Source organism: Tripterygium wilfordii, chromosome 2 (genome assembly GCF_013401445.1).
Source record: "Tripterygium wilfordii isolate XIE 37 chromosome 2, ASM1340144v1, whole genome shotgun sequence".
NCBI classification, from domain to species: domain Eukaryota; kingdom Viridiplantae; phylum Streptophyta; class Magnoliopsida; order Celastrales; family Celastraceae; genus Tripterygium; species Tripterygium wilfordii.
In genome coordinates, this window is record NC_052233.1 from 7,563,184 (window position 1) to 7,580,244 (window position 17,061).

The 17,061-nt window shown below is 37.1% G+C and overlaps 3 protein-coding genes across 3 annotated transcripts; all 3 read left to right on the forward strand.

The window, feature by feature from the left end:
• The first annotated feature begins 244 nt into the window (after positions 1-244).
• LOC120014779 (UDP-galactose/UDP-glucose transporter 5-like) lies at positions 245-6,421 on the forward strand. The gene is made up of 12 exons (XM_038866840.1): positions 245-528; positions 682-800; positions 1,928-2,041; positions 2,357-2,449; positions 2,563-2,628; positions 2,947-3,045; positions 4,295-4,374; positions 4,785-4,897; positions 5,218-5,306; positions 5,502-5,588; positions 5,698-5,766; positions 5,861-6,421. Exons 2-12 carry the CDS (start codon positions 696-698, stop codon positions 5,975-5,977), a joined length of 1,032 nt encoding a protein of 343 aa, XP_038722768.1. The 5' UTR covers positions 245-528; positions 682-695; the 3' UTR covers positions 5,978-6,421.
• Positions 6,422-7,331: 910 nt separating this feature from the next.
• LOC120008569 (pentatricopeptide repeat-containing protein At1g07740, mitochondrial) lies at positions 7,332-9,577 on the forward strand. The gene has a single exon (XM_038858947.1). It carries the CDS (start codon positions 7,444-7,446, stop codon positions 8,842-8,844), a length of 1,401 nt encoding a protein of 466 aa, XP_038714875.1. The 5' UTR covers positions 7,332-7,443; the 3' UTR covers positions 8,845-9,577.
• Positions 9,578-9,988: 411 nt separating this feature from the next.
• Positions 9,989-12,688, forward strand: LOC120007201 (60S ribosomal protein L35-like). The gene is made up of 4 exons (XM_038857406.1): positions 9,989-10,104; positions 10,218-10,353; positions 10,452-10,608; positions 12,255-12,688. The coding sequence occupies exons 1-4, from the start codon at positions 10,101-10,103 to the stop codon at positions 12,327-12,329; spliced, it is 372 nt and encodes a 123-aa protein (XP_038713334.1). The 5' UTR covers positions 9,989-10,100; the 3' UTR covers positions 12,330-12,688.
• Positions 12,689-17,061: the final 4,373 nt, after the last annotated feature.

Here is a 17,061-nt window from a genome sequence, read left to right on the forward strand (position 1 = left end):
CGTGATGTGGGCCGAGAAAAAATTGGGCCGGTCTTAACTAATGAGCCCATATTTTAGTTAAACTAATTGCCCAGGTCCTAGCAAATGGGCTGAAATTTGAGATACTAAATTGGGAAGCTTGGGTGTGACTAAATTTTCCCAACTAAATTTTAAATTAGAAACGGTGCCGGACGCTGGTGTACTGCTACAAACTTCAAAGTAGATTTATTGACCAACAGAACACGAGCAAGCTCACGTGGGCAAAATCTAAAACCCATGCGCGTGAGCATTGAAAGCAATAGCATAAGAGCTCGTTTCCACACGAGAGCCAAAAGTAAAGACGAGAGCAAAAGTCGCCGGCGAAAACGGAACTCGGTGATCTCTCCAAGGTCTCTCGCGCAATACATCAAACACTTTGCATTCATGGTGGTCTCCTCTAAATCTCTCTTGCCACGTGCCTCTGAAACTCTCTAGCTGTGTTGATTCCGAATCACTTGCCACACATCAACGGCCCTCCTTTTCTCCGATTACCTGAAACGCTCACCACCGGTACATAGTCGATCTCAGCTTCAGCATGTACATGATTTTGTGATTTCATTTTCACGATTTTATTTGGACGCATTTCAATGCGTGATGCTTTGTGTGTGTGCGTTTTTTTTTTGTGATTGTTATGTGTGATTAATTTGTGGTTATGTGATAAAGAGTGTGGATGGGCTATGGCGGAACCGGTAACATGGGCGCCGAAAGAAAGCAAACTGTGGAAAGCGGTTTTTGCAGTGTCTGGAATCATGAGCACTCTTGTGATTTACGGTGTTCTACAGGTAATTTTTGATAGTAATGTATGCGCATCTCGTGGATCGTCATATCCTTAAATCTTTGCCTTTGTGTGCCGGTTTTTGCTTCTCCTTTTTTTTTTTAAAAAGAGAAATCGAGATGTTATCTTTAAGCTTGCAGATGGAATGCTACATTCTCAGTTGGGAACGGGGATAATTGTCCATTTACAGCTGAAATAATAGAATTTTTTTGCCCTAGATGAATACTAACTCCTAGACTTCTAGTATGCCTTACAATGAAGGTCATAGAGAAGCTCAATCTTTTAGCTTATCCATATTAGGGTTTATTGGATATGAGAACAATTTGATTCTGGAGTTGTATGTTCTACTATGAGTTTCATAAAGTATATAGAAGGAGACTTTTGATACAAACTACTGCTTGCTTTGGTAGGTTGGTGCAACAAATTATACAGTGATGACTGATGTGTGATACAGGAGTGGTTACGACTCATTTAAAGCCTATGATTGCTTAAATGTTGTGTTTTGTGTCTCGTTGTAATTGGAATCACTTTTATGACTGCATCCTTGTGTATGGAGAAGTAGAAAAACAGAGATGTGAAATTTTTTAAGTTCGGCAAGCATGTTTGCTTCTAATGGCGTTAAGGATAACGAATTTGTCCTTTCAGAAAAGGGCTTCTTGTTGGAGTTTGTCAGTCGTACAATGTTGTTAAGTGCCTTTATGATGCTCAGTTTCTTTGAATTGGATATTGTTATGAAACATAAAAATTACATATTGAAGGATTTATTTGGATTTGTCTATGTCATTCACAAATTTCTTTTTTGTATTTTAATGTAACTTTTCATTTTCTACATGAGAAGAGGCTGTAAGTCATTGAACAAAATAGGAAGAAGGAAGCAAATATGTGGAATAGGAGGTTCTGAAGAAACTAGTTTATAGGAGATTGAAAATTATTGTAGATCTCATTTTTGCTTAACGTGTTGGTAGTCATTAGTGTTTCACTTCCTGAGATATTTCATCCTGATTCGTTCTTATACCAAAATCATTTGTGATTGATTCTTCTAATATTTTGAATAAAAGTTGTCATGTATTACTTTCAGTCATAAGTGGTGCTATCTTATTTTAAAAAGTAGTCCATTGTATGTTTTTGTTGCAGGAAAAGATCATTAGAGTCCCATATGGGGTGAACAAGGAATATTTTAGGTACTCATTATTTCTTGTTTTCTGCAACCGCATTACAACATCTGCTGTCTCTGCTGGCACTTTGATTGTGAGTAGCTATGGTTGTTGATTTTTCACTTCCCACTTTTTCATTTTACCCTTGTTTTTCTTCTTTTATTTCCATGGGGTTGGGAGGGGGTGATTGGGGGGGTTCTTCTGGACCCAAATCAGTTCATGGATGATGCCCCCTGCATTGCAATTACGTATATGATGCTATGCCTCTTGAAAGGCCGGTGAGCATCCATCTATCAAAGAAGATGGCTGGATGAGTTGATGTCTTTGATGACTTGAGTATGAATTATATATCGTAGTAGACGAGGATGTTTAAATGTCTTTAACAACTTGAAATTTCCATTTTTTCTAGGTGAGTAAAAAAGCCTTGGATCCTGTTGCACCAATTTACAAGTACTGCCTTATTTCCATATCAAACATACTAACAACGACATGTCAATATGAGGTAACTAGTGCTGTCATTAGCATTCTTTTATTAAGTCATTTTGGTCAGTAGTTTCCAATGAAATGAACAGCGTATGCATATTACTTATATTCTTTGACTGATACTTGATTCAGGCACTCAAATATGTAAGTTTTCCAGTTCAGACACTGGCGAAGTGTGCGAAAATGATCCCAGTTATGGTATGTTTAACTTGAAAATGACCCTCATATTCACATTAGATCATTTTTTTGTTGGTTGTGCTATCAACATATAGGCGAACATGTGGCACAATAGTAGATTTACTGGGGTGCAACCTAGAGTCACAAGTTCAATTCCTGAAAACAGTCTGTCCACATAATATGTGGGGGTAAGGTCTATATACATCATGCATGTCCTCGACTCCACCCGCTGTGAGGGCCTTGTGCATGGTAGTTGTTTACCCTTTTTTTTAGTTTAACGTTGTGCTATCAGCATAAAGAATAAACTTCAGTCTCATACTTTCCTATCAAATTGTGCAGGTTTGGGGAACTATGATTATGCAAAAGAGATATAATGGACCTGACTATTTGCTAGCCTTTCTAGTGACTGTGGGCTGTTCAATTTTTATTCTATTCCCGGTAATAACTGCAGTCCTTATCTCCAATTCTTAAACTTTCAGTATGATTTAGTATGAATAAACTGGTTTCAGTGCCAGACATGGACATGTGTTTTTTGTGTACCATGAAAACTAGTAATGATTGTTAATAGGGCTTCAATTAAGTGATCCTTCTTGGTTTGTCTTAAATTAAATTTCGTTAAAAGCCAAGAGCACAAGTACCAAACCTAATGAACTACTTTAGGATCTTACTTTCACGTATAGTTTATTGCACAAGGGGGGGTTAAATGTCTATGGATTTCTGACATGGCTTTCCTTAATTTTCAGACTATCTTAATGGATCAATATGTTTGAGCTTTAGGTTTTGTTATTCATTTACTGTTTTATAACGAGTTGACTGAGAACGTAGCATTGTAATTTGGATATAATTGACAAGAATGGAAATTAATGTCTGCCCCCTACTGATATAGGATAAAGGATCTTTCAAGTAGTTAGACCTCTAGTTTGTAATCTGTCCTGATTAGTTTCATAGGTGGTGGCAACCACGTGAAGTTAAATGTTTAATATCACTGTTGGTTACAGTATTGCTGGAAGCCTATGAACCTATCCTGTCAAATATGAAAGTACTGCGACTCAATTGACTTTTGTATATCATTCAGTGGCTGGAAGACATGCACTGCATACTTATACATCCAGGATAGTCATATGCCCATGGCATAAGTCAATTTGATATAGTGGTGCACTTGGTGCACTTAGTGCACGTAGTGTCTGGTGAAGGTAAAGGCAGATGTAGGCATTCTTTCCTCCACATTGTGAAGATATTGTTTTTGTGGTTTGGACTTGTGATGCATATTTTCATTAGGGCAACATACAGCGGGAAATGACAAAATTAAACAATGTTGATTGTACTATGTGATGGGTTGGCTGTTTGTTCGTGGCAGATTCTTGTTTACTTGTGTAGCCAATGGGTCTAAATTAGTGGTATCCGTGTTCATCACTGATGAATGACTTTGTGTTATACATTCTTTTTTTCTTTTTTTTTTCTATACGTGTGGCCTAGTGGTAGAGTTTCAAGGGTGCAACGTAGAGGTCACAGGTTCAATTCCTAGAAACATCTCCACATATTATGTGGGGATAAAGTCTGCGTATGTCTTGCCTATCCCCGACCCCGCCCACTGCGGAAGTTTTGTGCACGAGGGTTGTTACCTATGCAATAGAATATATTGATTTCACCATAGGCTTGACTAATTCTCTTCTCTTTGTCATTGTAGGCAGGAATTGACATTAGTCCATCTAGCAGAGGAAGGGAAAACACTGTTTGGGGCGTTTCCTTAATGGTTGGGTATCTTGGGTATGTAATCGAAAATCAATTCTTCTCTACATAAAGATTGTGGATTTACTTTTCTCATTATTTTTTTATGTGATGCAGCTAAGAAAAAACACTAATGCATATGTCATAGTTATAATGCCATGTCAGAATGCTTGTGTGTAATCGGTATTCATTTATCAGACCACAAAATATCTCCTCGTAATATTCAGAAATGCTGATTGCAAGAGATGAAATATTTTCTTCATCCTTAATAGCCTTTATTTGAACTATTGGTTGACGAGAGCATATACGATTTCATGGCCTGATGTCAAGTCTGTTTTGGAATGCTAAATAGCTTCTATATGATGACTTTCTGAATGATTTTAGGGGAACAGTGTGTCTAAGGTTGGTTTTACTTTACTAATCAACATACTCATCTTAATGTTTGACAGGTTTGATGGCTTTACAAGCACATTCCAAGACAAACTATTTAAAGGATATGACATGGAAATACACAACCAAATATTCTATACAACCGTGTGTTCTTGTCTTATCAGCTTCACAGGTGACCTACATTTTCATTGGATTAGTATTCTTGAGAATATTCTGGCTATGACTGTCTCTTTAAAGTGTCTTGAATACTACTCCTATTGGGTGGCTTGGTCATGAAGCAAATAAATAAATAAATAAATCAACCAAAGTAAACATATTTAAATTCCCTGATCAGAGTTTCTTGGCCTGTTATGTGTTGTTTGTGAACGTGTTGGCTTCTTCAAGAATGACCTTATTTGAGACTATTCTAAAAGTAGATGGCCAATTCATATTTTGCATTTGCTCACTTCTAGCTTATTTATTGATCTTGTGGAGTTTTATCTTCTTAACCAGGACTTATATTACAAGGGCATCTTCTTCCAGCTATAGATTTTGTTTATCGCCATAATGATTGTTTCTTTGATGTTGCATTTCTTTCAATTGTAAGTATCTTTATTTCCTTGATATAGTTCAAGAATGATATACCTCTGATGCACTTCAAACATTTCATGCTGTTCTTGGTCTACATCCATTTACTATTTACATATATTCTGTTGATTTGCTTTCCTTCTACTTGTTATTGAATTACATGGAAAGGTAAAACATGCCTTGAATTAATGAGGGGTTTCATCTGGCAGGTGGCGACTGCTAGTCAATTTTTTATTTCTTACACTATTCGCACATTTGGAGCTCTCACATTTGCCACCATAATGACCACAAGACAGGCAAGCAAATATATCAGCACTACAGAACTCAAAAATCATGCTTTTTCTATAGCTATGCTTATATTTGATGCACTGTCTCACGCGTTCTGTTTCGTCTTTCACTTTCTAGTTGGCTAGCATCATGCTGTCTTGTGTGTGGTTTTCCCATCCCCTTAGCTGGGAACAGTGGATCGGATCTGTAAGCCTCAAACTTTTTATTATCCTTTTTTCTCATCAAAACTTAAATCGGATTTTTTTTAACCACAATCCTGATACTTTGATACACTTATCAGGTTATTGTCTTTGGTTCTTTATATGCAAAGAACTTCATGAAAAAGGCACCTCAGAAATCCGCAGCTCCAGAACATACGCTAGATGGAGCTTCAAGTCCTGTGAAGGCAATCCCTTGAGACTGTAGTTTTCTTATGGTTGTGTTGGCTTGCACTTAAGCTGCTTCTACTTGTGCTCGACATAGGAAGTATTACTCTAGGTCCAGGGCTCCTGAAGATCCTGAATGAGGAGCGCAATGGGTTAACAGTCATCCAAATTCAAATCTGCATTATAGGCAATTTTGAATTACCCCCAAGTTGGCGGCAGTTTAGCAGGTAATAGTTGAAAAATAGTTAGTGAGATCCCAAATTTCTGAAGGGACGATGATATATAGATTGAAAGAGAAAAAAAAATCTCAGTAATTTTTCTCTCGATGTTCTGTCTTTTGAACACAAAAGTGCAAAAGAAATGTAATAACTCTTCTTTAACCCTATAGTTGGGAAATTTTGGTGTTTGATTGAGATCTCTCAAAAACTATTTTGAGTGCTTGACCGATTGTCATGCTTATCTTCGCAGAATTTACATGTGCTAATTCTTTTAGTATGATACGATTTATTTCCACTTTTTAAGTGTAATTGTTTCAATCAGTTTTAAGTTTTTGAGAAGTGTAGCACCAGTCTTACACATAGTGAACTATGCTGAGTCATTTCTGGAGAATGTATTTTCGTGCCTGGTTGGATGGCACAAAGCCCAAGTCACCATGCGACTACAACAGTACAACTAAGGTGGTGGTATCTGGTATGTACATCCACGCTCCAGCATATGTTTGGCAACGCCTACCTCATAAAGGCCCATTTTAAGTTAACTGTTGGCTTGGGAACCAAAACAGTACAGATGATTCTCTTATTCTAATTGTGAGCCCAGTGTGATTAGAAAGAGATTAATAAAAGGTTTTCTTATGTGATTAAATCTCGTATGTTATGTTGTAACTTGTAATGATATAATATGAATGAGATACACTTATTACGATAATGGAGATTAAATAAATACCAATGGGATTAAGACCAAGAGACTATGGGATCAAAACCCCAAATGCTACTACTCATTCTTGATACTTTTATGTCTAAGCACCTACACAACTAGAATCAATAGCATATAGGAGTATAGGACTACACACTTGAGTCACTAGTTGGAGTTGAAGTGGTAAGGTGATGCAGCGAGGCTCGTGCGGAGACATGACACACCTGCAGCCCACATGAGGGCCTAAGCCTAGGAGTATAAATTGGGCCCTCCCCGCAGGCCTGGCAACCTGGCCTCTGATATCAAATTGATGTAGTGAGACCCGTGCGAAGACATGACATACCTACAACCCACACTTGCACATGAGGGCCCAAACCCATCAACATAAGTTGGGCCTAACTAACCACTAGAAAATCAACTTATCAATGTTAGTATTGTCCATCCTTATAAACCTTACTTGCAGCCCACCACTATCCTATGTGGGACTCCAGGCTGCATCATAAGGATGGTGTAGCACTTTCTACCGATCAGAGCGGCTATATATACACCAGCAAATCGCTTGACTGCCATTTCTTTCTCCGCTTCCATGATCCTGTCAAGAACAAAAGTTATCAATACCGGGCGATGGGTCCTAATTTATCAGTACATTGATCAGACACCCTCTCAATCTTACCACACTCACCGTTTGAACAACAGACACAACTCCAAATCCAAGCCTGTTCAACGTCATACACCGAGAATCCCACGCCGACCAATACCTTTCGTTACCGATGTCAAAGAAGTACCAGACCCAGATAAAGCATTGTCTCTCTTTCACGAATATCATCAAATGGGTTTTAGACATGATTACCCCTCATATTCTGCTCTTATATACAAGCTCGCTCGCTCTCGAGACTTCGATGCTGTTGACACGGTGCTTGGTTATATCCAAGATCATAACATTAGCTGCAAAGAGGCCCTTTTCATTGCGCTGATTCAACATTATGGAAAAGCCAATTTGGTTGATAAGGCGATTGGGCTTTTCCATAGAATGACTTCTTTCAACACAGTCCGCACTATACAGTCTTTCAATACGATTATTAATATTCTTATTGATAACGACAGGTTTCCTGATGCCAATAACTTATTTGATAGGGGCCATAATCTGGGTTTTCGATTAAATTCTGTATCATTTAATGTGATGATCAAGTGGTGGTTACAGAAGGGCGAGTGGGAGGAGGCATGCAAGGTGTTTGAGGAAATGCTTGAGAGGGAAGTGCAGCCAACTGTTGTGACTTATAACAGTCTTATAGGGTATTTGTGCCGGAAGGGAGACTTAGATAAAGCAAAGGCTTTGCTTGAGGACATGATCAAGAAAAAGATATACCCCAATGCTGTGACATATGCGTTATTGATGGAAGGTTTATGCTCAAAAGAAGAGTATGCAGAGGCCAAGAAGGTGATGTTTGATATGGAGTATCGAGGATGCAAACCGCGGCTTATTAACTTTGGTGTCTTGATGAATGATCTGGGAAAGAGAGGAAAGTTTGAGGAAGCAAAATCTTTGCTTGTTGAGATGAAGAAGAGGCGGTTTAAGCCTGATGTCGTTACTTATAATATACTGATTAATTATATTTGCAAGGAGGGAAGGGTGGAGGAGGCCAACAAAGTTTTGACTGAGATGCAGGTTAAGGGCTGTCCTCCCAATGCGGCCACTTTTCGAATGATGGTTGATGGGTTTTGCAAGGTTGGTGATTTCGTGGGAGGTCTGAAGGTTTTGAATGCCATGTTGACAAGTAATCACTGCCCACGCTTGGAAACTTTTGGTTGCATGATTTTGGGGCTTGTGAAGTGCGGGAAGATTGATGAGGCTTGCTTTGTCATGGAGCAGATGGTAAAGAAAAAGATGAGGCTTGGTTTAGAGGATTGGGAAGCTATAGTTGGAGATATTTGTGGTGAAGACACAGATGCAAGGGAAATTGTTTCTGAACTCATTTCAGCCGCATAATAGCGCCAGGAACAGAAGATCATCACCATATGGCATGTTGTTGGTTAAGTGCTTGTCCGATCAGTATCATCGTTTCATTGCTTGGACTTGGAATGAATATGAGAGAATGGAGATTTTATATGAAGATATTTATGGTGAGTCAGTCACTGGTGGCTTTGTCCATGACTAGACACATCTTGCAAACTTTCGAGGTCCATGGCATTCGGCTATGAGAAAGTAGTTGGTCATTTGTTGTGGAACGAAATGGAGATGAAAATTTGGAAAGCTCAGAAATTCTACCGCTAATATTTGGGATGACGTACAGGTGGGCTTGTAATTGATCTATGACTCCCTATGAACAGCACCATGGAAAGAGGTCTGGTACTTGAAACATACGCCATTGTAGATGGGTTATGAATGCCAAGGCCATAAGTTTGTTCTAGATGGCCTCTTAGGCTCGGTGCATAATTTTTTTTTTATGGCATTGTGTATTAAAGATCCGGAAAGATGTGAGGATTCTTCCTTCTTTATAAATCCGATGTGGGTTTTTTCTTCTATCCACAGAAACCCATAGATTGTTTTGGGGTTTGGATTTATGACATTGTGGACACATAAATCATCCTTGAAGTTGATAGACTTGCAGTTGCAGGGGATCGCTTGTATTCATATTTTTTTTTTTTTTTTTTGAGAAGAAATGTAGACTTCATTAAACCAAACTGGGGTTATGGTCCGAATCAAGAACAATTCTAAGGAACTCTGGACACTCTCCAGACCAAGATCTAGAGTCAGAGCAAGAAATAGCCTTCTTGGCTAGAACATCAGCAACAGAATTAGCAGTCCTTTTAACATGGCTGCAACTAATAACATTAAAATGACTAAATAACTCCTTAGCACTACTAACACATAACCCGCCTTCTGATAGAGCATGTTCATCACTCCTCAAAGCTGAGATCACCAAAGACGAGTCCACTATCGAAATTTAAGCCCAGAACAATAATTGGGCATTGTTGAAAATTGAAATCCCACACTTTATTAGGTGGCACTCAGGCCCACAATGAAATATTGGGCCAAGGCAACCCCATATTTAGTTGACACAGGCCCAGGAAGAAATCTTATGTGAAGCCCATAGGTCAATCCGCACGTGCTCAAGTGCCACTGCTCGTGTGATAAATTAGGGTTTTGCGGAGACACATAATAAGAGTGTAAGACCATAGAACAGAATCCGTGTTATTTATTGTTCACTTTTCACTCCGGCAGAGACGAACAGAGAGGCAGCCATGGGTAAGTAGTAGTAGAAGACGATGAAGAAGAGAAAACTGTGAATGCTAATTTGCTTTTGTTTCGCTTTCAATGAACTGACAGATGAATGTTGTTTTTAATATGCGAGTATACAGCGAGGATCAAGGTACACGAGTTGAGGAACAAATCCAAGACGGAGCTATTGAACCAATTGAAGGATTTGAAAGCAGAGCTTGCCCTCCTCCGCGTCGCTAAGGTTACCGGTGGCGCCCCCAACAAGCTATCCAAGATGTATTCTCTCCTTATCGCTCTCGCTCTCGCTCTCATTGTAAATTTGTGTCCACATTTGGATGTATCTGACGGTGATGTGTATATATGCATATGGGCAGCAAGGTCGTGAGGCTGTCAATAGCGCAGGTGTTGACGGTGATTTCGCAGACGCAGAAGGCCGCTTTGAGAGAAGCCTACAAGAATAAGAAGTATTTGCCTCTCGATCTCCGCCCCAAGAAGACTAGAGCCATCCGTAGACGCCTCACTAAGAACCAGGTACTAAGAACCAGTTACTTCCAATATAGATTCATAATGTTTGATCATCCCGTCTTTTGATGCAAAAAAAGTAGGCAAAGGGAAGAAGTCGATTGATGGATTGTCTGATGCTGTGCCATTGATTTGCTTATAATGTTTCATAGGGTATGGTTTCATTTGAATTTTCTGTGTTTGGTATGATTGTGTGCGCATGGTGTTATGTGCTGTCTTCATGTTTATTTCGAAATATACACCTGGGTTTTTTTTATTTGATGGGGATCTGTATAGAACCTGCTGCCTCGCCTGTATTTATAGGCTAGCAGTTCTCCTTTTAGTGAACGTGCAAGTTCTTTGTCAATATGCAGTTTACTTCAACGTAACTTTTTAATGACGCTTCTGTAATGTACCTGTGGTTGTGTTGTGGACATGGAGATTAGAGAAGTATTGTTTCTCTGATAATCTTGGTCATGCCCCTTACATGCTTTTGAGTTTTGACATGTCCACGATTTATTACTTTGGAATTTGGGTGCATTATATTCATATATGGAAATATGAACAACAGTTCAATTGCATAACTTTTTTGCCCATGGTTGTGAATATGTTATTTTGAACTGAGATATAAGAAATGGTTCCAACTTGTAAGTTGTAACATCTGCAAATGCCTACGCTGTTGTTTTCACCTTCTTAGCTAATGAGATTCTGTTTCTATGGAATTCATGTTTCTGTCTGTCCAATATGATTAAACCTCATGCCACTGGCAGTGTGGGTATAATTTTTCAATGTTTTAGATTGTACTTTTCGTGCCTCTTTCCCCTTGCTCAAAATTATTTCACTGCAATGTTGAGCCATATACTGTTTGGAAGGTGATGTCCACTTAACTTTTTGATATTGGGCCTTTTAAAGGACAGTTGCACAATATAAGAACAATGCTTATTGCTTAGAAATATGATATAAATGTTTCAACTTCATTGTGGGATTTTAGCTCCAGATATAGTCCACATATTAGTTAGAATAAAAAATGACAGTAGCCATACTATTTTGTTGTTCTGACTGCTTTTCCTTGTTTAGTTTAGCTATAAGAGTTGGTCATTTTCCTATTAAATCAATTTCAAGATTAAGTAATTGTGAGAGGTGATTGATGAGAGCAAGTCCTCATCATGAAGGAATATATAGACTTTTATATGTTTGTGCAGGAATAACAGAAGAACCTCTCAGATGTTAATTGCTTTATGTTTTTTTTTTTCTGCATGTTTGATGGTTTTTGTTTTTTCCATCTCAGATGTTAATTTGTTATCTGTTTGCTAGAATTTGTTGCCCACACTAGTACACAGTTTCTTGTCATCTGTTTATCCTGTTACTTCACTGAATTTACCAGTGTAATATTTTGTTGGTCTGTTTTCTGATGACTTCTTGTCAGTGTTATCCAATTTTCAAATGAGCATAAGAATGGCAATTCCTAAAAAAGAATAATTTAATTTAAGTATAAGAGTGGATTAGTAATAATGCTTGGGTAGTTGGGTCGTGTTCTCATATGGATCTATGTCAACAATATATTTTACAAATCGGGTTGGCTTTGACTGTTTGCTCATATTTAATTGCTATGCATGGTCTTCTTCTGCTTAATGAGCTGTTGTTGAGTCATCGTCTGTTCTTTTCATTCAATGTAGGCATCTCTAAAGACAGAACGCCAAAAGAAGCGGGAGATGTATTTCCCAATGAGGAAATATGCCATCAAGGTGTAAGATTGAATCAACTGAAGAAGGAATCTGCGGTATTTGATTCATCAAGTTACAAAGGATGGCTTTCTTTTTTTGAATTTTGGCTTTAATATAGTGTTTGCCTTCTTTATCCCCATCAAACTCAGAGAATGAATGAATTTTTGGTAGTCCAGCATTTCCCATGTTGGAATTTGATTATGTAACTTGCGATGAGCTCTCAAGTGCTAAGATAGAAGTACGATTTGATTCACTGTGATCTTTAGGCTAGACCGACCGACAGGTGATGGTGTTTCCCTCAAGAAAGAAGGGTTGATTTGTTCCTGTAATCATTCAAAAAAGGAAACACCAAACCAGTCTTTAAAGATTTTGTTAAGATTAATGCATTTGACTCTCATTTCACCACGTCAGAGAGTCGCTCTATAGTTGCAGATTTGAGGTGGTGACATAGCTTTCTTGATTTCTTAATGGTGTTGAGCGGTTTTACATGTTCTTAACTAAGAGCATCTTTCAAGACCCCAACTCCGACCATCCTTCAAATACAAACGAACAGTGACGGAGATGTTACAGCAAACAACAAAATATGGTAGTTGGTACCAAGAGAAAAACATCGAGCGGCTCATTAGTATGTAGATCCCGTTTGGTAAGCAATTTTGGGACCATATATGCTATTGAGTAGCATAAATTGTTAGTGCAAAACAAACAGTCATTTCATGGCTTGAGTTCCGAGACTATTTTGGGACCATAATATGGTCAAATTGAAATTGTCCCATTTCAAACAATTTTGGGATCATTTTGAGATTTGTTCCCAAACAACCCTCACCTAATTGTTGAACTACCCAAAATACCCTCATCATCCTCCTATCTCTCCCCCTCTCCCCCTCTCTCCCTCTCTGTACCCATTATTTGACAACTTAAGTAATTATTTTTAAAAAAAATCAATTAACTAATTATTCTAAGTAGTTATGTTTGTTTTATAAATTAGTTGTAATTCATTTCACAACTTTTTTGTATTTGTTACAATTAAAATGCATAATACCCCTGCATGTAATTTGCCACATAATATTAGTAAAAATATATTACCAACAAAAGTTGAACCAAACACCACAAACCATTTAGACAGCATATCTGCTACCATTATTGTCCATCATATCTGCTACCATCATATCTGCTAGTATATACGCTACTGATAAAATTATCTGTCAAACGGACCCATAATTCTGAACAACCCAATTCATCGGCCCAATATAACTTGCTGGAAGTGTAGCCCATTATTTTGAATGCTGGCCCACCTCACTTAATGACGTCATTGTTGAATACTCGCTCATTACTCTGAATAACAATTTGAACTAGCGGCCCATAAGCTCAATAACTAAGCCATACAATACATTGCGTTCAAGTCTGTAACTAAAGGCTCAATTGAACAGTGACTGTCCATAGATAAACTTTAGTCACACCCCTAAATTTATTAAAAACACTTCAATTTTGGTTGACTATCCCCTGTAAAAATCAATTGATGGGGTGTCTTTAATAAACTTAGGGGTATAATTAAAGTTTACACTGTCCATATAGTCGAAATGAAGTCCATGGCAGCAACTAGGATCCCAATTGCTGGGGTGTATGAACCAAAATTAAAGTGCATGTAATGAGCTCCACATGCACTTTAAATGTTGTCTATCTACCTCAGCAACTGGGATGGGATCACAGTGGCTAGGATGACTAACACTTCTGTATTAAAAACGAAAAAGATATTTGCTTCATCAACTAGGATAACTGGGTTGTTGAAGTGCGTGAACTAAAATTAAAGTGCATGTGATGGGCTCCACATGTACTTTAAATGCTTTCCATGCACCTCAGCAACTGGAATCACTAGAATTCTAGTTGTTGAGACGACTAAGAGCACCTGCATTAGTTTCCCTTAACAGATTCCCTAAAATACGGACAAAATGTCACTTTTCCCTATTTTACAGATTCCCTATCCAACCAACACTGCATCAACTTACCTATCATATTCTCTACTACATTAAAATAATATTTCTTTCTCTTTCCTTTATTTATTCTATTCATATAAATTACTTCTATTTAAAATAATAAATTAATTACATTTAAAACAATAGATTAATTATATTTAAAACAATAGATTAATTAAAATTATAAATTAATGTTATTAAAAATTGGAGAAATTTAACTATTTTTTTTTGCTTGATTTCATGATCTGGGAAGAAATTAGAATGCAAAGTGTCATTGCATAGTTTGACTTTCATTGGAGCAAAAATCTCAAACCGTAGAGGTACAAACGACGGTTTTGTGTTAAAATCATCGATACCCATAGATAATAACACCAAATTGATTGATCAAATCAAGTATCCAACCTAAACTAAGCAGAGAATCAAGCAATCAACTCAATCTGCCCTGACAGCTTATCACATGGCCTTTATTTTTAACCATGTGATCCATGTGGAAGTGTTGAATGTAATGAGAATCATATATTTATGTTTATAATCAATGGTTATACCACATGTCACATGAATTGAGAATAAATGGATGCTCGGAGTCTGTTGTAATTTTTTGACAACGCCCCCCATAATAAAAATTGGATAGTTATTTGATTTTTGTCATGTAACATTGCTCGTGCAAAATTGACCTCTCTTTATCTTTCCTTTTCTTTTCATATTGCTTCATATGTGTACAAAATTGAGGCCTTTTGCTTCAAATTCAAACTACGTAATTTAGATCGCTCAGTCACATAGCTTGTCTTTGTCAATCTTGTCATAACTAACGTACGCGGTAACGTTGTTATTTAGGCAACATATAGAAACTGCATGGCTATCTTTCCCGTCAATTCACATTTAACGGCTCTTTTTTCTTAAATACTCTTACGCGTCTCCCCATTTACAAAATTAATTAAATTTGCAAGCTTGGAGAAATTATAATTATAATTAATTAACACCTAATGATCAATGTTATACACATTCTTTCATTCTTAATTTCATATATATATGTATATATATTATAATTAATCTTGGACTGGCCTTTTGGTCCAAGATTGTGGCACACTTGTGACTTGGCTGACCTTCTAACATTAATTTATGTCATGAGATTTATTCAAAAAACTTCTCCACATTTTAAATACACCATTTTTATAAAGTGCCTCCGGATCAACAACATATAGAAGAGACTTTCAGGCTCCGTTTGGTACACCGGATAAGACTCCGTATAGTATAAAATTATCCTTTAATGAAGTTATCGGGTGTTTGGATGTTTTTTAAAAATCTCTGGATAGTATAATTTTATACAAAAGTGGCTCTTATACGATGCAGGCCGTATAATATTAAAACGCCTCCAACTCATTTTTATTTTATACGGAGCGCTTAGTATAAGAGATAACATGTCAAATGACAAAAAAAACCTTCACCCTCGCTTTATATAGGAAGAGAGAAAAAGTAAACCCTAGAACTATACATAGCAACGGTAGAAGTCCTAAAGCAATCAAATGGGGAATTTAGACATGCTGCTAATCGTTTGGGTCATGGAATGGCAATCTGGGAGGACCAAAGGAATGTTACAGGTGAGTTAGCCCGACTTGCTTTCAATGAAGATGAATGTGTTGATGCAAGGATCCAGTTGCTTCGTGACAATGCCACACTACAATTATTTTGGGGCTCTGATGATGGAGTGAAGATGACCATTGTGAAGAGGTTGTTTGACTAGCTGTATAATATTCTTATGCTTATACTAGTATTCGAGAGACTTATTTACTATTATATTTGAGTCTATGATGACTGAATTGTCAAGATGTTTTCATGAGAAATTGAGTTGTACTCAAAGCATTTGCAAATAAATTTTCTTGGGCTTTTTATGATCTTTTTTTTTTCCAAGTTAGTCTATACTGAAAGCATTTCATGGATGTTTGACAAAATCTCTTAATAAAAAATTATTGTTTTAACTAGGGGTAATCTAGACAAAGTACCATAAATCTTATACTATCATTTTGTTTAACAATAAACCAAACACCGTATTGTATAATAATTATACTATACAGAGTTAATATTATATTTTTTTCAAACACTGGATAAGATTAAATTATACATCAACTTATCAAAGGATTAAATTATACATTGGATAGTAATATTATACTATTCTATACGACCTACCAAACGGAGCCTCAAGGTCATAATTAAGCGTCGCGAATTTTGAATATTGTTTGGTATAATTATCAATGCATTTATTATATATATGTGTGTATGTATATATAAGGTGATGGAAACCTAAAAACTTAAAACCCTTTGAAAATGATTATGAAGAAAAAGTGAAAAACAATTCAGTATTATACATTTTATGAGCTTATATTTAATGTCTTTGTAAGAAGACTAACATCATAATAGCACGAGAATGAGAGATAGCTTGGTTGGTCTGGTTATCTGCCCAGGACCTTGAGGTCTAGGATTTTATTCTCACCAGGGGGTTTGGGATTTGGGTAGTTTTCCATCCGCTGTGGTGGCCTTTATGCCCCTCGTGCATGGCTTAGCGTGTGTGTGGCCTGTGGAACTTTCAAAAAAAAAAATCAAAATAAAAAAAAAACAAAATAGCACAAAAAAAAAAACAAAATAGCACCAAAAAAAACACAAAATAGCACAGCTCAACAGACAGAGAGTGACTGAAACATAAGGGTCTGTTTGGTATCACTTTTGTTTCTCGTTTTTTGTTTTAGTTTTCAAAAAATTAAAAACAAAAACAAAAAATATTGTTTCCAAAACTT